The 21,983-nt window shown below is 46.5% G+C and overlaps 1 protein-coding gene across 1 annotated transcript in view; it reads right to left on the bottom strand.

The window, feature by feature from the left end:
- Fam193a (family with sequence similarity 193 member A) overlaps positions 1-21,983 on the bottom strand; it is a 122,539-nt gene that overhangs the window by 46,879 nt on the left and 53,677 nt on the right. Inside the window, exons 3-6 of the mRNA XM_070021706.1 lie at positions 8,321-8,478; positions 7,725-7,892; positions 3,952-4,186; positions 2,286-2,410 (exon numbers count right to left, since the gene is read on the bottom strand). Of these exons, the coding sequence (XP_069877807.1) occupies positions 2,286-2,410; positions 3,952-4,186; positions 7,725-7,892; positions 8,321-8,478 (686 nt within the window). The remainder of the gene's footprint in view (positions 1-2,285; positions 2,411-3,951; positions 4,187-7,724; positions 7,893-8,320; positions 8,479-21,983) is intronic.

Raw genomic sequence — 21,983 nt, 5'->3', positions numbered from 1 at the left:
TCTCAGAGCTTGAATTATAGATTTAAAATGACAACTCTTGTTGTATTTTACCCCCCCCAAATTAGAATGTAATATTAAAAAACTATTGTGTTGTAAATTTAAGTGATCGTCAGTATATACATTTTATCTCAATAAAGCTGCTAAAAAGAAAAAAGTTTTCTATTTTTTTTTTTTTTTGGTCCAGTCGCAAGGCCTGAACTCTGGGCCCGGGCGTTGTTCCTCAGCTCTTCAGCTCAAGGCTAGCACTCTACCACTTGAGCCACAGCGCCACTTCCGGCTTTTTTTCTTTTTGCTTATGTGGTGCTGGGGAATCGAACCCAGGGCCTCATGCATGCAAGGCAAGTGCTCTACCACTGAGCCACCTTCCCAGCCCAAAGAAAAAAGTTTTCTTATACTGTTATTAATATACTTATTGTTATTCTGAGGTGCTAGGGTTTGAACTCGGGGCCTCACGCTTGCGTAGGCATGCACTCTTAACACCTGAACCATATTCCCAGGCACTCCTTGGTTTGAGTTGTTTTTCAGGCAGGAAATTGCATTTCTTTGTTCAGGGCTGGCATCAGACCGTGATCCTTCTACCTACAGTCTCCCATAATCACATCCTGTATCACAGACATGAACCACCACATTGGCTCTCTGCCTTGAACTGTGATGATTCCCATCTTCTGTAACGATCTGAATTTGAAGTAATCCCCAAAGCTTGTAAGTTGAAGACTGCTCCCCAGAGCAGGATTCAGAGGTGGGGAATCGAGAAGGTAAATGGAGCAACTCAGGAGGCTGAGATCTGAGGAGCAAGGTTCAAAGCCAGTCCAAGCAGCAAAGTCAATGAAGCTCTTATCTCTAATCTGCCACCAAGAAAAGCCAGAAGTGGAAGCTGTGGCTCAAGTGGTAAAGTTCAAGGATAGCACTGAGTTCAGGTCCCACCATACACCATAATCAAAGCTCCAAGGACTGTTGGGGAGCGGCAGAAACCGGATGAGGAAGACTCCCAAGCATACTCGGTGCTTAGAACAGTGAACACAGAAGCCAGAGGGGCCAGGAAGCAGGGTAAAACAACACTACAGGGGCCAAGCTGAAATCCACAAGTGCCATGCTGTCACTGCACAGTTCTGCCCAGTCCTTTTAGTGCCACTCTCTCTAATCCAACAGATTCTCAGGTCATGCTCCCCCAAGATGTGGATGGGAGGTTGTGCTCTAGTATTTCAATATGGCCAAATAAAGGTGGGAGCGTGTTTATATATGACAAACAGATGAGAAACAAAACCCAACTTATAGCCGGGAGCCGGTGGCTCGCGCCTGTCATCCCGGCGACTCAGGAGCTGAGGATCGAGGTTCACAGCCAGCCCAGGCAGGAAAGTCAGTGAGACTCTTATCTCCAATTAACCACTAGAAAACCGGAAGTGGCGCTGTGGCTCAAGCAGTAGAACTGAAGAGCTGAGGGACAGTGCCCAGGCCCAGAGTTCAAGCCCCACGACCAACAAAAAAAAAAAAACAAAAACAAAAATGAAAACGAAAACCCAAAACAACAAAAAAACCCAACTTACAGAGCTGTGATAGCTCATGTGTAACTAGGCTTTGCTGAGGAACATCACACAAAGGGGGTGCTTACTAACTGAACATGGTGACCCCAGCCTGCATTCCCTCACTTACCCCCAGCAAATTCCCAACGTTATACACTTGCCTTGGTCTTCCTCCAGGAGGAACAACCCAAGGGTGAATAGAGAGGAAGAGCTAAGGCATGCAGAGACCTCTGTGGCAGAGGCATTGCACAGTGAAGCCCGAAGGGAGCCAGCCATGCTCCGAGCTGTGTTCTCATCTACCTCCCATCAACTCCCAGGGACAACCCTGACCCAGAGTGACTCTGGGCATGGTAAAGCACGACACTTTCCTTGTCATGGGAGCTACACTGTAGAGACCCCCGTGACAGGTGGAAAACCAGGAAGCAGCAGTGCTGTCACCTGTTCCTGCTCTGCAGATTCTTACCTGTTGCGGGGGTCGGGGCACGCAGCACGGTGAGAGGTTACCATTTACACTGAAGCTGCAGTGAGTGACCAACGCTGCACCCACTGTGGCCTTCCTGCATTTATGAGATTTTAGCAGCGCTTACAGTCACTACTTACGAGCTTAACTGTATTGTTACTCCTTAGGTTTGAGCTTTCTGCCCAACTTTCTTTCATTAGGCCCCATTGTTTTTCCCGAAGAAACCTCCAGCAGTCTGCAGTCACACACATTACAGGAAAGACTGGGATGCCACACATCAGGACACACAAGTCAACACTGAATACCTGATCTGCGACACCAGTGCTGGCAAGCTGCTCTGGAGAAGTGGCTCTGAAAAGACCAGATTTTCAAACAGATGTTTATTATGCAGTTCCCAGGTCACCTGGAACTTTCTCAAGTGTTCGTTTTCCTAGTTAAGGGGACAAAAGACAAACAAAAGATGAACTGGTAAAGAGGAGAAATTTCCCAGCAGGATTTCCTATGCGGCCTCTGCACAGTCCCAGCACACGGGGCCTGTGAGCCGTCTCTGTGCCCCCCAGGGCCAAGCACACAGGAGGCCACCTCTCCTGCTCCTTCAGGAGCCGCGCATGAAGAAGGATGAAGGTGTGCACGCCGATGGATGAGGGAGGGAAAGAGAAGCACAGGAAACTATGTATTTGACTGTCATTTCTTTGCAGTTAGGCTTCCAAAATGTAATAGAAGCTCTACATTTTAAATCGTTTCAGTGCATACAGATCACTTGATGCCAAGGTACTAATTGCCCCCTCCACTCGTGGCATTCTGGCAGTGGCAGAATTTCCTGAGAAATTCAAGAGAACTCATCAGTGTCTTCAGATGATACCTTGGGAGTACAGTGGTCATGACATCACTGCACCAGTCCTCCATGTCTTCTGGATCGTAGTATTCTGATATTTCAACCATCTTCTCTATCAATCCAATTTCCTTCTTTTTTTAGTGGCAGTCCTGGGGCTTGAACTCAGGGCCTGTGTGCTGTCCCTGAGCTTTTTGCTTAAGGCTAGCACGCTATCACTTTAGCCACAGCTCCACTTCCAGCTTTCTTGGTGTTTAATTGGAGATAAAGAGTCTCAGGGACTTTCTTGCCCAGGCTGGCTTTGAACTCTGATTCTTAGATCTCAGCCTTTTGAATATCTAGGATTACAGGTGTGAGTCACTAGCATCAGCTCTCTAATTTCCTTCTTAAAATCTCACCCAGTGAGGGACCTCTTCAATTTATGTCTCATATTTTTTATAACCCCCTTTTATCTAAAAAAGACCAAACCAGACCAAACCAGACCAAACCAGACAACCCTTTTCTTTGGTGCTGGAGATTGTACCCAAGGCCTTGGAATGCTAGGCAAGCACTCTACCACTGGAGCTACTACCTTAGTCTTTTCTATTTTCCTTTGTTTTTGAGGCAGTATCTTGCTACAACTTTTGCCTAGGGTGTTAAGAAAGCTTCCAAAAGGCAGATACCCTTATTTCTATGCCATGCCTTCTCCATCAAGGTATGACTGACTTTCTGAGGAGGTCAGAGGCACATCTGAGTCCTTTGCTAGAACAGTGTGGTCCCTGCAAGGGCCAGGGTGGCTTCCAAAGGCCTGTCCCTTTCCTGTGTTGGGCTACTGGGCATATACCTAGGAGGGGTGTGCACACGCACAGGAACTCAGGTCACTCTCTACAGGCCTCACATGCACAACAGCATTAACACCCAAAAATACAAAGGACTTTTCTTTGTTCTCTCTATTCATGGGAGCTCTCTTCACTGCTGCCTGGCCCCATGCTTTGTTCCCCAGGCCTCAGTATTTCTGTGTCATCTCATCCAGATATCAATCCCTTCAATGCTTCCCCTGGCTGGCAAGGTCCCCACGCAGTCCTGTGGAGGAAGGAATCTGACAGTGTACAGAGCATGTGACAATGCAATCACCTGCCATGTTCCTCTACCACACTCACCAGAGTGCCGAGGAAGGTGCTGATGGAGCGTGCAGCCTGGCAGAGGGCCCCGTACTCCTCCAGGAGGAGGGAGACGAAGTGATGTGCTTGTGGCGGGCCTTGCAGGCCAGAAGTGGCCTTTGCCTTCGCAGCGGCTGACAGGTGCCGGAGCAGGCGGACCTTCATTTCCAACACATACTCCCGGGCTTGCTGCTCCAACCGCTGGTACAGCTGGTAGGGGTCCCGCTCACAGAGCCTGCAGAGAGAGCCACCGCTTAGATGTGGCCTTTTCACGTAATGCAGCTGTATGGGGTGGTCTTCATGTCAGTGAGCACCTTCCCTAAGGCGTTCTGGAGGTGGTCACCTACTGTCACCTTCATGACCACCTGCAAGGGTCCCCAACATTCCCCTCACGATGAAGAATGCAGACACAGAGCATCGCCAGGAGTTCACACAATCTACTTTGCCCTGAGCAATTCTTCCATGGAGTGCTGTTTATGCAAAGGAAATCAACCTGGGCCTCAACCACACACCATTAACAACTGGCAGGACTGATGAGGGTTCTCTGGGAAGGCTCAAGTGTGACTGACTGACCTACCCTACAGAGGTAACACCTGGCTGAGACAGACTGCAGTTTCCTTCTTTCTAGAAACTCAGGACAGAATACAAATGGGTTTCTATTATTTTTATAATCAGAGGAAGTTTCAGACATAATTTATGCTGTTTTAAAATTATTCCAACAGGGGCTGGGAAGGTGGCTCAGTGGTAGAGCGCTTGCCTTGCATGCATGAGGCCCTGGGTTTGATTCCTCAGCACCACATAAGCAAAAAGAAAAAAGCTGGAAGTGGTGCTGTGGCTCAAGTGGTAGAGTGCTAGCCTTCAGCTGAAGAGCTGAGGGACAGTGTCCAGGCCCAGAGTTCAGGCCCCACGACCGGAACCCCCCAATAAAAATAAATAAAATAATTCCAACAAGAAATGATAAACTATAGTAAACTGAAGAACGGGGAAAAGTACATTCTCAAACCACTAATCACAATGACAGCCAACATTGTCATTAATTTCTTAATTTCTTTCCAAACGGGGAGATGATCTTTTTATTCAAACTCTTTTTTTGGGGGGCGGGGGCGGTTTGGTTGTGGAGGTTGAACTCTGGGCCTGGGTGCTGTCTCTTAGCTCTTCACCTCAAGGCTAGAACGCTATCACTTGAGCTACAGCATCACTTCCAGTTTTCTGGTGGTTTACTGCAGATAAGAATTTCACGGAGGGGCTGGGAAGGTGGCTCAGTGGTAGAGCACTTGCCTTGCATACATGAGGCCCTGGGTTCAGTTCCTGAGCACCACATAAGAAAAAAGCCGGAAGTGGTGCTGTGGCTCAAGTGGTAGAGCGCTAGCCTTGAGCTGGAGAGCTGAGGGACAGAGCCCAGGTCCAGAGTTCAGGCCCCACGACCAGACCACCCCCCCCCCAAAAAAAAAAAAGAATTTCATGGATGTTCCTGCCAGGGCTGGCTTTGAACCAAGATCCTTAGATCTCAGCTCCTGAGTAAATAGGATTACAGGCGTGAGCCACTGGAGCCCAGGCAGGGGCCTCAAACTCTTGAGCCTCCTATCTTGCTCAGCTTTCTATAAAGAAGTGATTACAGGCATGCACTACCACAACCAGAGAGATGATCCACTCTTAAAAAAAAACTTGTTCTGAAGTATTCAGCATTATTCTGGCTAAAGTTATCATCACTGCTTTTAACCGTGTACTTCTGAGATCCTCTAGATGGAAGCCTAGGACCACTGAAAAAGGACCAAAGCATCCACCCTAACGTACCACCAGGAGGACCCAGTTGAGCGTGGCTCCTGTTAGAAACAAACCATAAAATGTACTAAGCTTATTTCTTGGGCTTACTGGGCCCTTGTGGGTGCCATGTGAGGTCAAAAGAGAAGTACATAAATTGCCATTTCATTTTTAAACAACCACACTAATTAGACTGCAAAAGATGAAGACAGACTAAACTTTTACAACAAAACGTGAAATCTTACATAAAATTCAATTAGAAAAATAACCTAGGTTGGTAAGATTCCCACTACGGTTGGTATATTTTACCAAAGTAATCTTGTTTTGTTTTTTTACAGTGTTGAGCCTTAAACCTAGGGTCATTTTCATGTGAGGCCAGAGCTACATCCCCACCCTTGGTGTAATTTAGATCAGGTGTAGTTATATAGCTCAATCTGGTCTTCAACTCACTATATATTCCAAGCTGGCCTTGAATTCATGATCTTTCTGTGTCCATTTCCCATGTGCTAAGATTACAGACATGCTCATCGTGCCCAGCAATAGATAATACTCACAGAATGTCTCCTATTTGCATAAGGAGAGCCACAGACAAGTCAAATGACATGGCAACAACCAGACTCACAGGACCAACGGAAGATTCTGGGAAGCAGGAAGAGGGGAGGAGGAGTGTGGCCAAGGGATGGTGGTAGTGGTGCTGGTGGTACGCTAAGTCTGATCAAAGCAAATGGGATGAATATATAGGCATATCAAAATGAAATCTCTTTATACAACCAACTGATGTTTAAAAAAATCAAAACCACTGGATAACTTTTATCTTTAGTTCAGTGTGGGGAGGTTAGACACAATTCTTAGTATCTTTGTCCTTATTTTTTTTGGGTCAGTTGTGGAGCTTGAACTCTGGGCCTGGGCGCTCTCCCTCAGCTCTTCAGCTCAAAGCTGGCTCTCTTACCACTTGAGCCACAGCGCCACTTCTGGCTTTTTCTGCTTATGTGGTGCCGAGGAATTGAACCCAGGACCTCATGCATGCAAGGCAAGCACTCTACCACAGAGCCACCTTCCCAGCCCCTCTTTGTCCATTTTTGTATTTTATAAATTTATGAAAATCTATTACAAACATGAAATGAGCCAGAATTATGTGGAAGATGTTGCAGAAGTTCAGTCATATACTGGGACATCAATACTGTGCTAAATTTTACTCTATGGCATCCAAGACATAGCACCAATAATGTAAGAAGTCATGAGTATGTACATTTCCCACACTCATGAGGAAACATATCTACTAAAAAAGGCACGTCACCTGAAACACCTCAGACACCACGAGTGTGTGAGGTCAAACCCTGAATGATGCTAACTATAACTCATCTCCTTGAATGCCTGATAAAATCTACTGTACAGTTAAACAAGAGTTTATAAGATCCCCAAAGAATGCATTCAAAATGTGAGGCAGAAAGAAACCAAAATGAGAATCAACCCATGAAATGTCCAGCTCAAATTTGTTGTTTTATTTTGAACATTTCAAACATCAGGGGGAAAGAATGGTACAAGCTGTAGTAAACGCTGAAGAGATGCAGGGTGGGAGCTACTTCTGGGTGGGCAGCTACTCAGTAGACCCAGCTCCTCGGCCCAGCCCGCCCCGCCCCACCCCACACCGCCAGGCTGCAGGCACCTTCCCAAGCTGCCAGAACTCACATCTCAGTAATGTGGGCGCTCAGCCTTTCTCCCTGGGCTGGTAAATTCAAGAGTGTTTGGCATCACCTTTGTACAGCAGAGACACCAGGAGGCATTGTCAGTTTTAACACAAGGAAATGACAGAAACGTTTTATGTTTCATCAGGAGACCTTTCTATGTTTTACCCACAAGGCTCATTTTTCCCAGCTGTCTTCTGAAGACCTGCACCACATCCTGGGCCGAGTGAGCCCAGCCCAGCTTCACTCAGGACCTAAAAGGAAATCCACAGGCGGCGGAAAAGGCAAGGACCTGGACAGGGAAAAACACACAGGGGTAACGTGTACCTATCCACGAGCTCCTTCACTCCCTCCTTGTCAGGTACCAAAGTCTGGTCCTGGTCATCTGCCAGCGGGGTCCCTGCCTGGCGATATATGCATCGGACCATGTAGCGTACTTCTGACCAGTAGTTCTGCAGCTGCTGTGGTTCCCGGTCCGTCTCTGCTGAGATGTCTCTGTGACACAACAGAGAAACCAGCAGTTAGGGCAAGTGTCCACCTGCAAGGTGCTCTGGAGCCTGTGGCTTTCCCTCCTCTGTGCCCACTGGCTTCTTTCCCAGGTTGGGTACAAAGCCCTATCAGGTCCGCTTCTCCCTCTTCACCTCTCTGCAACCGCCATCACTACCACCCGTTTCCGTTACATTCTAATAAGACTTCTCTCACTTTCTCAGGACAAGTTTCCTAAGTATTCATCCCTCAATGGCAAGGACTTCTTGTCTTGTGTCGCTCCCCTCCATAGCGGCCAGGCCTTCATTCTCAGCCCCATACTCAGGTTGGTTCAAATTTGGTTGCATTTTGTCAGAAAAGCCGTTTCCCATCCCATCCCAACATGCTCTGGAGACACCCTGGCCCAGCATGGGTGGCATGGCTCACATAGCACATACCTGCGCTCGCTGCAGGCCTCACACGAGCAGGCAGGGTCCGGGGGCACGGTGCCCAGCCCTGCGGGGGTCAGTGTCTGCCCACCCAACGGCAGCCTGTTGGGACCACTGGCCTCTGGCTGGGAGCCCCCCAGTGGTGAATGAAGAAGAAGATCTTGACCCTGCTTCAGAAACAGAATAGACCAGTCACGTCCAATGTTCAGCCACCAACCTTTTCTTGACTAATTAGAAAAATGCCTATAGAAGAAAATTTTAAAATGAGACATTAAAAACATCTTAACCAATATTAACTCAGACGTGGTCTCTCAAGATTTTTATTTGGATTGATTTTTTTTGTTACTATTCTGATGGTTTATATCATCATCACATGAGAGAACTCAATATATTTATTCTTTAAGAAAGAACAGTTCTGTCCCTGGTGTCCTAAGCAGTACGTGAGATGACGGGCCAGCGGGAACCTTCGGGAATGAGGGGCCCTTGGCCACCCAGGAGTGGTGGAGACCCTCACAAGAACCGCCAGGGTGCTCTGAGACAGCACCCAGCAGTGGGAGGCAGTGCCTCTCTCTCTGCGGGGTGCCTGCTTTGATTGAGGAACACAGAGGTTTTAGAAGAATATTCTAGATAAAGCCAAATGAAGCTGGTGAGATGGTGGTGTCACTTGTACCCACATACAGAAAGGATCTCAATCAATCACCAGTGGAGATCAGAACCTCACCCTGGAGACATAGTCCCTACCCTTCCTGCTCCCCCATACCGCTGGCCCCTGGCCCGTGGGTGCCACGCTGCCCAGTGGGCTGGGCACTGCAGCATCCCCGCAGGGCTCACAGGAGGCAGCCAGATCTCACACATCCCCAACCACCTTCAAAGACAAGTGTGGAGGCCTGCCTGGGACAGGCCCCTGCAGAGAACTTTCTGAGAGTCAGAGAACGGCGCTGCTTTTCCCAAGGGAGCAGTGCTCCTTTACCTGGGTTCTCTACCCAGTTTGCTACAGGACAACGAACCCTTCCAGGGCCTATCTTGTCCAGGGGTTGAGCATGTAGACATCAGAAGAAGAACCAGAAGAGCCCGATCAGCCTGCCTGGTGGGCCAGGAGCACGGAGCAGTGTCACCCCTGCCCAGTGGGAGCTGGAAGCTGTGACCTCAGGAAAAGCAGGCTACAAGGGGGAGGGAGCCAGCCATGGGCCAGAGCACTGGTGTCTTGACTTCCAGCCTCATCACTGAGCCTGTGGTACTGTCCCACAAGATCAGAGACTGCCAGCTTCTCACAATCAACAGCCACAACCTGTTAGGACCACAAGCCTGGTGAGCCGAAGAACCACAGACAGCCTGGCAAAAAAATGAAAATCCTACCCAACTCCTTTCCACAGCTTTGTCCACTGTGGATGCACAGAGAAGGCTTGAGGACCCTGAGCATAGCTTCTGCCCTAGTGACTGACTTCCCTACGCACATCCACCCTAGTGACTGACTTCCCTACCCACATCCACCCTAGTGACTGACTTCCCTACCCACATCCACCCTGGCAACTCTGACTTCACTACTTACACCTTTGGAGAAAGCTTGAATTAGCCACGACAGCTGGGGTTCTGTGCAGATTGGATTTAAACCCTAAAAATGAGACAAATCTAAAACTGAAAGTAACTGCAAAGGCCATGAGGTCTGCAGATCTCACTGTGGGCAGTGACAAGCAGTCAGACAAGACAGGCTAACCATGGGTAGTGGCCGGGGAAGCTGGGCTGGAGGGGCAGGCCCGTACCTTCAGTGCACAGGCTTTCTCCCCCAACCTCCACTCCATCCCCCTTGCCTGGTGATATGCAGGCTGACTACAGCCCCTTTCCATGTTTGCCTCAGGAGGCAGAAGTTCATGTCCTGTTCACTCCCAAGCGCTCTGGGTAACTCTGAATTTATTTACTATGCCTCAAAGTTCCGCAGGACAGAGTTCTGCTTCTATGTCACTGCATATACTCCTTTGCCTAGAGCATGCGTCCACTTTGTGTGGCTTCTGATAAACCAGTCAAGCCTCAGCAAGAAGACCTCCTACCTTGTAAGGTTACATGAGCCACTTTTTGTCTCTCTGATCCAACTCTTAACTCTGCCATGCCCTGTGATGCAGGAACTTGCTCGACCTGTGGGCAGAGGGACACTGAAAAAGCTCCACCACCAGGCAGCTCTGCCCTTTGAGTATCAAAGGGGACTTCTCTGCAGTTAGAGGTGGCACCACACTCCCCAGTCCGCTCCTGAAGCCTTTCTGCCACCACTGTGTTCTCCACAGCTCTATCTCCCATCTTCCTTAGTGGTTTTTGTGGCTTTTGCTGTTATTGTTGGTCGTGGGGGGCTTGAACTCTGGGCCTGGGCACTATCCCTCAGCTCTTCAGCTTGAGGCAAGCACGCTACCTCTTGAGCCACAACGCCACTTCTGGTGGTTTTCTGATGGTTTATTGGAGATAAGAGTCTCACGGACTTTCCTGCCCAGGCTGGCTTTGAACTGTGATCCTCAGATCTCAGCCTCCTGAGTAGCTGGGATGACAGGCTAGGATTATAGGGAGCCACCATCGACCAGCTTACGGTTTAAAAAGTGCCAGTTCCACTTCTCGCAACCTCCACTGATGTCTTAACTAAACCATCCCAGCTCCGTTCTTTTCCTGGATCTCCCGACTTTTACTTGCAAGTTCATGTGAGTGGGAACCAGGCGCACCACTGTGTACCAGAAGCCACGAGCTGTGAAAGTAACACCTCCCACTGACAAAGAGATGAAGTCTCTGAAAGGAAGGCACAGGAAGGTACATTTGAAATCCTTTAGCAGGGCACCTCATAGTACTTGCACAATCTGAATCTCAGTCATGTTCTTCCCAAGTCAAAGACAACTTAAAAGAATACAACAAAACATAGAACTCAGTATAAAATAAAAAATATCGGCATCTAGTAACAAAATCGAAGGCAGGAAAATTATGAATTGACAAGAAAGAGGGCCAATGAATAGAAACAGACAAACTAATGGAGATCATGTAACTGGCAGCCAAAACTTTGAAACTGAGCTAGATGCCAGTGGCTTATGTTTGCAATCCTAGCTACTCTGGGGAGGGGGGGCGAGGGGGGGGGAGAAGTGGGGGCCACTGAGATCTGAGGATCTTGGTTTGGAGCCAGCCTGTGGAGACAAAATCCTCTAAATAATTAGCAAAAAGTCAGAAGTAAGGTATGGTTCACATGGTAGAACATGAGTATAAAAGAACATGGGCGTAAAAAGCCAAGCCATAGTAAGAGGCCTTGAGCTCAAGCTCCAGTACTGGAAAACAAAAACAAACCCTAGCCACCATCTAGCCACCAGGGGCTCTTGCTTGTCATCCTAGCTACTCAGGAGGCTGAGATCTGAGGATTGAGGTGTTAGGTACTTAGATAGGATAACAGGTGACTAAGGAGAGAGACTGCCACTTGATATTCAGGCAGGAGGGGAAGTTTATTTTACCGACTGCTGCCACCACACAGTGGAGACCACATGGCTGAAAGGGACAGGCTGAGGGGCCAACCTGGGTTTAAGTAGGGAAGGGGTGGGGGGAAGGTGTGGCCAGGCCAGGGAGGGTATGGCCACAATGGATTCAGATGTAACCTCAGGCTCAGGGACTCTCCCACAGTCCCATGGGAGGGGGGAGGGGGGAGGGGGGAGGGAGGTGTGAGCTCTGAGGAGGGGGCGGTGACTGCCCAGGTGTGCCATTTATCTAGGTGACACTGGTACTGGGTGGAAACAGCCAAGAGGAGGGAGGAGTCTGCCTGGCCTTCCCAGGGCAGACCTTACAGGCAGGAAGTCCATGAGACTGATGGCCAATAAACCGCCAGAAAACCAGAAGTGGCGCTGTGGCTCAAGTGGTAGTGTGTTAGCTTTAAGCTGAAGAGCTCAGGGACAGCGCCCAGGCCCAGAGTTCAAGCCCCGTGCCAAACAACAAAAAGCCACAGCTCCCACCCCCCAAAAAAACACACCCTAAAAGTCGTTCTTATATTCCAGAAAACAGAACCTGTAAACATGAGAAGTGCAGAAATAAAACAGAAAAATAAAAACTTTTTGAATTAAAAGTGAATCATTTAAAGAAAAAAAAAGTCACAGTTAAGGGTTAGAGGCCTGGCCGGTTGATTGATTGGGCACCAGCCAATGAGCAAGAGTCAGGCACTATGTCAGAGTCCCAGTGCAGGCCTAAGAAAAAGAAACATACACTAGGACAGATTTATAAGCAGGCTAAAGGAAGAGTATCAATGAATTTGAAGACAGGAAATAAAAACACAGAAATATGACAAAAATGACAGACCAAACAAATGTCTTAACATGAAGTAGCAGACAAATTTCCAATTTGCCTTTCTGTTTCATTCCAGCACCAGGGCTTGCACACAGGGCCCTGTGCTCTCACTGGGCTTTTCTGCTCACACCTGGTGCTCTCCCACTTGAGCCATGCCTCATCTGTCATTTTGCTATTAACAGGAGATAATTCTGTGTGTGTGTGTAGGTAGGCTGGCTTTGAATTTTGACCCTTAGATTTCAGCCTTCTGGGTAGGTAGGAAACTCCCAAATTGGCTGAAACTAAACTTCCATATCTAGCACTATAAACCACCAACCCAAGGGCTATCAGTCAAAATACTGGTAACTGTGGTAAAGGGGAAGTCTTAGAGGTAGGAAATAAAGAGACTGCTTACACAGAAGCCACGGATGGCTACAAAGCTTTTCATAACACACTAAAACCTAATTTCCAAATGGAACATCTTTCTAGAATGAAGGCCAGGGCGATGAGGGCATGCAGACTACAAAGACCCTTGCATAGGCAATGTTAAGGGCATTGTTTTTTTGGTCAGCCATGGGACTTGAACTCAGGACCTGGGCGCTCTTCCTGAGCTCTTTTGTTCAAGCCTAATACTCTACCACTTTGAGCCACAACTCAAACCACTTCTGGTTTTCTGGTGGTTAATTGGGAGAAAAGAGTCTCATGGACTTTCCTGCCGGGGTTGGCTTTGAACTGCAATCCTCAGATCTCTGCATTCTGATAGCTAGGATGACAGGTGTGAGCCCCCAGAGCCTAACGCCATGTTCTGTCTGTCTGTTCCATGTTCTGTCTGTCTGTTCTATGAAAGGCAGGGTCTCCAGTAGAAGCTGGTCTCTAGTTCTGGATCCTCCTGCCTTGGCTTCCCAAGTGTTGAGATTTCAAGTGTACATCATCCTGTCTGGCTAAGGGTGGTTCTTTTTTTTTTTTTTTGTCGGTCGTGGGGCTTGAACTCTGGGCCTGGGCGCTGTCCTTCAGCTCTTCAGCTCAAGGCGAGCGCTCTACCACTTGAGCTACAGCGCCACTTCCGGTTTTCTGGTGGTTTATTGGAGATAGGAGTCTCACGGTCTCTCCTGCCCGGGCTGGCTTTGAACCGCGATCCTCAGATCTCAGCCTCCTGAGTAGCTAGGATTACAGGCGTGAGCCACCAGTGCCCGGCTAAGGGTGGTTCTTGAGGCAGTGAAAATACAGACCTACATAAAGGAACAGAAAGTATCATTCATAACAAAGATGTGGGTCAAAGACCATGCATCCATGCAATCTTTTTAAAAAGACAATTATTGAAACATAGTACATACATGAGCAAAGTATCTACCTGGGCATCAATAACGGTGGGCTTAAGGTATGCTGCAAATAAGATGCTCACACTACATTTCAAGTGGTGTGACAAGTCTTGAAAACCAAAGAAAACAGATAACGTTGACACCAGAAACACCCATCAAAAAACATGACAGATATATGCATAATAGACCAATGAGAAGTAAAGCGGAATCATGAGAAACCTGTTAACCTATTAATCCAGAGAAGGCAATGAAGGGAGGGGGAGAGCAACAGCTAACAGACTACAAGTTATCCCAGGCAGAGAACTCTGAGAAGCTGGGCACTGGTGACTCACGGCTGTCAATTCTCACTACTCAGAAGCCTGAGATCTAAGGATTCTAAATCTGTGAGACTCTTATCTCCAATTAACCACCATAAAACCAGAAATGGAGCTGTGGCTAGAAGTGGTAGAGCTCTAGACTAGCTTTGAGCAAAAAAAGCTCAGGGACAGTGCCCTGGCCCTGAGTTTGAGCCTCACAACTGACCAAAAAAAGGACCATGAGACTTTTCAACTGCTGAAAAGGGTCAAGGAGGTTTGAGTGAAAAAGCTAATAAGCAAGAGCACAAACCCTGGTTCAAGCCCAGCATCAACATAAAGAAATGACTAAATAATAAGGGCTAGAGGCATGATCCAGCAGCACAGCACCACCCTAGCATATGTGAAATTCTAAGTTCAAACCCTAAGTACTGCCCCCCCCCAAAAAAAAGGATGATGGTTCATGCTTGCAGTCCCAGATACTCAGGAGGCTAAGATCAGAGGGGTCACAGTTCTTGGCCAACCTGGGCACAAAAGTTCCTGACACTCCCACTTCAAGTGATAAAAAGCTGGGTGTGAGTCATCTATCAGTGGCTCATGCCTATATTCCTAGCTACTCCAGAAGCTGAGATCTGAGGATTACCAGCCTGGTCAGGAAAGTCCAAGAGACTGTTACCTTCAATTAATTACACACTTACACATTGACACACACACACACACACACACACACACACACACACACACACACACACACACACACACCTGGTCAGGAAAGTCCAAGAGACTGTTACCTTCAATTAATTACACACTTACACATTGACACACACACACACACACACACACACACACACACACACACACACACACACACACACACACACACACACACACAAAAACAGAGCTGTGGCCCAAAGGCTCAGAGACAGTGCCCAGGCCCTGAGTTCAAGACCAGGACCAGAAAAAAAAAAGTTGGGGTGTGGTGGCACACCTGCCATTCCAGGTCTGTTGGAAATGTAAACATACAGAAGGGTGTGGAACAGACTGGCCTAATCAAAAAGTAAGACCCTATGTGAAAAATGATGAAACAAAAAGAGCTCAAATGGTGAAGCACCTGCTAGCAAGCGTGAGGGCCTGAATTCAAACCTCGGTACTTCAAAATAAAAAATTAAAATCATACCAAGGTAACATATAAACCACCAGAAAGGCTGTAATTAAGCACTTGGCAGCAATGTGAGAGCAACTGGAACTTCTGTGTGGCTGAAAAATAATATAAACACTTTGGGAAACAGAATGAGTTGTTTTTTTAAAAACTCATGTTAGTCACACACTTATAGTAAGACCATAGGGTAAGTAATTCACTCCTAAGTATCTTTCAAAGGAAAACGAGCCATATCCACATAAAGACCTGACTTTGAATATTACAAGGGCAAATAAGACTGGACTACTACTCAGAAGAGGAATTAAACACTACTATATGTAAACACATAGAAGATTAGCAAAAGCACTGAGTTAAGTGACAAAAAAGCTAGCCGAGCTGGGCGTCGGTGGCTCATGCCTGTCATCCTAGCTACTCAGGAGGCTGAGATCTGAGGAGCACAGTTGAAAGCCAGCCTGGCAGGAAAGGCCATGAGACTTTTATCTCCAATAAAAACCTCTAGAAAACCTGAAGTGGTGCTTGGCTCAAGTGGTAGAGTGCTGGCCTTGAGCTGAAGAGCCCAGAGTTCAAGCCCCACGACCGACAAAAATAAATAAATAAATAAAAACAACCAGCTAACCACTCATCTGATTTTTTCTGAAGCGACTTTATTTTCGTCCTCTCTGTTGGACAGTGCTAACAAATTCCACCAGCAACCACTGTAATGAGGCTCGCTTCTCCATGTGTTTTGTGTTTATGATGGCTAAGACTCAATGGGACAAGCATACAACCTAAGGTCAAATACTAGAAAACTAAACTGGTTGGTTAAAAGCTACTTGAACAGTACAAAGGAAATCCAAAAACAAAGAAAAGCAACACACAGTAGACAACACAAGCCACGCACCAATTTCAGAAAGATTAAAAATACACAAAATACTTGAGACACACATAGCTGTGCTAACACTTTTTGAAGGGCTAAGAAAATGGTGGTGGTGGAATGAAACATTTTAGTTTCAGTGCTGTGAGAGTACAGTACAGCTGACCCTAATGCCGGGTTCATCACACCATGCTGCACAACATGAACACACCCCAATACTGCAGCACATTCAGGGCTCCCGCCCCGAGTCGCCACCCTCTGATCTGCCCTGGGTCAGGCACCCAGGGGACTGCTCCTCACACTGAGCTGCAGGCTTCCCACCACCAGCTTAGCCGGCGTATTCCACTAGTCTTCTGCTCCTACCAATACCAGGACCAACCACATTCAACAGGTCATGTCTTTGCCTGAAGAGTGTTAAGGTCTTTGGGGAAAACAGCTGGAAGTAGTCCTCTGTGTCCTCCTGTCCCCTTTTTTCTGAGACAGAACCTTCAGCCACAGCTTCCTAAGTAATGGGATTAGAGGTATGAGCTGTAATTTTTTGGGGCCCCATCTCCCATAACTTGAAACTCTCTTAGGTTTTTGACATGCAGTTAACTAAAATTTTTGAAATTACTTGAATGACTTGCATTTGTGGTTCATGTTATGTTTCTTTTGGTCAATTCTGATAAAATAAAATCCATACTAAAATACGTTAATGACCTCATGACAAGAAAGAATTACAAACAGAATTAAATAGAACAGTAATAACAAGCAAAAGTTTGATTAGAATAGAAAAGAATAGAATAAAAGTAAACCTATGTTCACACAAAGACACTTTAACTATAGTAAAAAACTTAACAAGGCTAATATTCCCAGTGCAGGCCATCAATAAAGAACGTATTGTAATTATGACTGCATCTAAGTATATGTACTTTATGTATGATGCATCTCTATGTAAGTGTACGCTGACAGGAACAATGCTTCTCAGTGTGCTCATGGCTGTGAGATGATTCCCACTCAGCATCCTTCTGTAGGTCAACTAGTCAAAACTGCTTCCCTCTCAGTGTCGGAGGCCTGGCCTTCTCCCTGTGCTAAGAGAGGCAGCACGTGGTGGGAGCAAACCGGCTAGCAGCACAGCGGCAGCAGGGAGAGCAGAGCACCAGCAGGCACAGTGCTTGCTGTGCAGCCTCCCCAGAGGAGCTGTGACTGGAGAACTGCCCCAAGTGGGTGAGCTCCTAGAGGAATTGCATGTGAATGGAGAGCCATTCTGTCCATGAAGAAATTCTCTTTGAAAGAATAATTGACAGAGGTTGGAGGCATGGCTCATGGGGTAGAGGGCCCATCAATGAGCAAAAGTGTCAGATACAGAGTTCAAGTCCTAGTCTTAGACAAAAGAAAAAGAAAAAAAGAGTAACTGTCAGACCAAACTATGGTGATCTGCTCTTTCAAATTATGTTCCAAATATGAACAAAATGAGTCTTTATGAAAAATAAAACAGACACTATTTGTAGCGGTGAGCTTTTCTCAGAATCATAATTTTTCTGAGCAAAGGTTAGAATTTTTAAAAACCTGAATCTGCAGCTGTAGGCTTCATTATGTTTCCAGAGACTGATCTGAGGAGATCAGTGGCAATATCAACAAAGGGAATTTTTGTTTCTTTGGTGGGATTTTTGTTGTTTTGTTTTTGGTACAGAGTATTGTTATGTAGCCCAAGGTGCCTTCAAACCTGAGATCTTTCTTCTTTAGCATTCCATGTACTAGGGTTATAAGTGAGTTTCACCATGCATGGCACAAGTGTGTGTGTGTGTGTGTGTGTGTGCGTGCGTGCGTGCGTGCGTGCGCGTGTGTGTGCATGTGCGCTGTTCCTGGGGCTTGAACTCAGGGCCTGGGCGCTGTCCCTGAGCTTTTTGGCTCAAGGAAAGCACTCTACCACTTGAGCCACAATGCCACTCCTGGCATTTTGGTGGCTAATTGGAGTTAAGAGTCCCATGAACTTTGAATCCTCAGATCTCAAACCTCCTAGGATTACAGTCATGAGCTACCAGTACACAGATCATATGGACTTTCTTAATACTGATAATGAAAAGTGTCTACATTAAACTACTATGTTACAAGTGACCTACAAGTGAGGTTATACAACTGCAAGTGCCTCTGCATGTGGTATGGGCAGTCTCTCTCAATGTTCCCCTGGTCCCAGAGGCAGCCTCGGAGCTAACTGCGCGATACAATATTGGACTGGATGGGGTGGGAAGAGGTGCTTTCACTCATAGTGATTGTACTTGGGGAAACGCTCTATCGTGCTTAGTCAATACGGTTCAAGGGGACAGACTCTTAACCAACTAGAGATGCTCTCTGTTTTTGTGACTGATGCAATGACTCAAAGCAGGTAAATAAGTACACAAAATAAAAGAGTGGTAAGAAGGTAAGAAAGGAAGGAAGGAAAGGAGAGAAGGAGGGACAACCACTTTGTGTGGTTTATTATAGCATCAAAGAACATTTAGTCATTTGGAAAAGCCTCAAGTATTTTTTCATATACTTCAATCAAGCAACTTAGCACAAGAGATTGAAATAAGCAGAGAAGCCAAATTTTTTTCTTTTATTCAGAAGTTAAAAGAGACCTGAAAAACATTTAAAACACTACTACCTAAGTTATTTTTTCTTTTGAAAATAGTTTTCATTGGAAAATGTACTATGGATCTTGACAGGCCATGGGGGGGGGGGGGGGTTACAATGATCTAATTCCCCAAGACTCAGCAACTCCTTCCCTGAGTTGATACTCAACAATGGACTCTAAGCATCAGGCGCAGGATTCATAATACAGATCCGCAGGCTAAAATGCATTGCATCTGAACAGGTGGACCATCCACAACATTGAAAATGAAGAAACCACAGCATTCGAAACCCTAAAGAACAACAGTACATACTGTACTGCCACAGCTACATAAACTTCAAAAGAACAGGAAAAGCAATGATACCTAGCTTTAGACAGCCAGTGACAACAGGGCAGGAAGGCAGGATTAATCTGTGGTCTGTGTGGTAGCAGAAACAGACCCGGGACTAGGGAGCATGGCTGAGGCCACTCAGCACAAAGCCCACCATTCTCCTAATTGAGCAAGAACACGGAGAGTGAGACAGCAGGAGGGGACCCAGAGCCTTCAGACCCACAAACAAAATAGCCCTCGAGAAGAAAGGTAGCTAACAGGCTCCGGAGCAGCAAAAGGAAGCGTGTAGCAGGACACCCTAATTTAAACTTGCAGTCACTCAGCACATCCTTCAAACATTTTCAGCCAGGAAGGAAACATTTATGAGGAAAAGAGGACAGAGACATGCAGAGCAGGAGATAAGAACTGATTTCACTAAAAAACTGGCAGGGGCTGGGAAGGTGGCTCAGTGGTAGAGCGCTTACCTTGCATGCCTGAGGGCCTGGGTTCGATTCCTCAGCACCACATAAGCAACAAGAAAAAAAGCCAGAAGTGGCGCTGTGGCTCAGGTGGTAGAGCGCTAGCCTTGAGCTGAAGAGCTGAGGGATAGTGCCCAGAGTTCAGGCCCCACGACCGGACCCAAACAAACAAACAAACAAACAAACAAACAAAAAAACTGGCAGGGTAATACCCAGAATGATGACCACAGAGAGACTTAAGAACCCAGTTTGTGAGAGCTTGAGCTAACCACAGGGGCACATACAACACTCCCCCAAGCACAGAGAAAATGGTATTTTCAGTCAGGCTTGGTACACTTTACCAAACTTTAACCAGGTATCAGAGTTAACAAGTGTAACTAGTGAAGAATCACTATCAGCTGGATGCCGGTGGCTCACGCCTGTCATCCTAGCTACCCAGGAAGCTGAGATCTGAGGATCAATGTTCAAAGCCAGCCCGGCAGGAAAGGCCATGAGACTCTTTCTCCAATCACTCACAGAAAAAGGCTGAAGTGGCCCTGTGGCTAGCCTAGAGCAGAAAGGAGCTCAGGGACAACACCCAGGCCCAGAGTTCAAGCCCACAAGCAGCAAACAACAACAACAAAAAAATCACTATCCTGCTGACCCGGACTTTCTACTTTGGTTGGTTACAAAGGGCATTACAGGTCACAGAGTAGGGTGACAGAAACACTGCAGATTACAAAAGCCATTATAAAAGGAATTTGAAGGTTTTCATCACAAAGAAATAATAAATGTTCAAGGGAACAGACATGTTTGACAGGACTTAAACATTATACAATGATTACAGGTACAGGCTAATAATTCCAGTACCTGGCAGGTAGAGGTAGGAAGATCTCAAATTTGAGGCTAACTCAAATATCAAATATAAATATCAAAAGCAAAACCATAAACAAAATGGCTGGAAGGCAGTGCTGCTTGCAAGTACATACAGGCCCTGAGGTCAATACTCAGTACTAAAAACAAAAATAGGAAAATAGTGCCATGCATCAATGTACACAATATTGTGGCTTATGTGTTATTTAAAAAATAAACAGGGTCAGCTGAGTGTGGTGGGGCAGATATGTAATCCCGGCACTCTGGAGGCTAAGACTATAAATTTGACTACATAGTAAGACTCAAAAATAAAATAGCTGGAGTGATAGCTCACTTATAATTCAAGCAACTCAGGAGACTGAGATCAGGAGTGTAGTCTGAGGCTAGCCTGAGCAAAAAGTTAGTGAGACAACTCTCTCAAAAAAAAACCTGGCATGGCGACATGACCCGTCAATCCCAGTTACTTGAGGTGGGAACCGAGAGGTATGAGTTTGATGTCAGCCCAGGTAAAACATTATCGAGACCATTCTCTCAACAAAACAAGCTGGGTATGGTGGTTCATGGAAAGCAAAGATAGGAGGGTTAAAATAATTAAAGTCAAGGGGCTGAGGGCATGGCTCAAGTGGTAGAGCATCACTCATGAGCAAAAGCATGAGGCCCTGAGTTCAAGCCCCAATACCAACACAAAATAAGTAAATAATAAATCTTTTTATTTTATTTATTTATTTATGTCAGTCATGGGGCTTGACCTCTGGGCCAGGGCACTATCCCTCAGCTCTTCAGCTCAAGGCAAGCGCTCCACCACTTGAGCCACAGCCCCACTTCTGGTTTTCTGGTGATTTATTGGATATACAGAGTTTCACGAACTTTCCTGCCAGGGCTGGATTTGAACAGCGATTCTCAGACCTCAGCCTCCTGAGTAGCTAGGATTACAGGCTTGAGCCACTGGCACCTAGCTTAAATAATAAATCTTTAAAAAGAAAAAGAGTGGGCTGGGAATGTGGCTCAGTGGTAGAGTGCTGACCTAGCATGCATGAAGCCCTAAGTTTGATTCCTCAGTACCACATACACAGAAAAAGATTCAAGTGCCATTATGGTTCAAGTGGTAGAGTGCTAGTCTTGAGCAAAAGCAGCTCTGGGGCAGTTCACAAGCCGCGAGTTCAAGCCCTAGGATTGGCAAAAAGAAAAAGGAAAAGAGCAAAGCTTGAATTCCAACCCCCTTGCCACCAAAAAATAATAAATGAAAATAAACAAGTACATAAAAATATACACAGAAACATATTTAATCATTAAAAGTCAAGACAACTGAAGGCAATCTGTGACATTTAAACATGTATAATGACTTTGAAATAATTTATGAAGAAAATAATAAATATTACCCATATTTAAAACAGAACCACTGTCACGAACATGTCAAAATCTACCGCAGTAATTAGTAAAGTCTTCCTGCACGTGTGATAAAGGCCCACGGGCTTCTTGGAGGGACTAGAGAACAGGCAGAACCCCGGTTCTGACGGGCACCCCACCTGGCTGGGCACCAGAGCTCTGTCC

The sequence above is a fragment of the Dipodomys merriami genome, unplaced genomic scaffold (assembly GCF_024711535.1).
Source record: "Dipodomys merriami isolate MVZ:Mamm:240054 unplaced genomic scaffold, mDipMer1.0.p SCAF_143, whole genome shotgun sequence".
NCBI lineage: Eukaryota > Metazoa > Chordata > Mammalia > Rodentia > Heteromyidae > Dipodomys > Dipodomys merriami.
The sequence above is the reverse complement of the archived record's forward strand: the minus strand, read 5'-3'. Positions and strand labels throughout refer to the sequence as shown.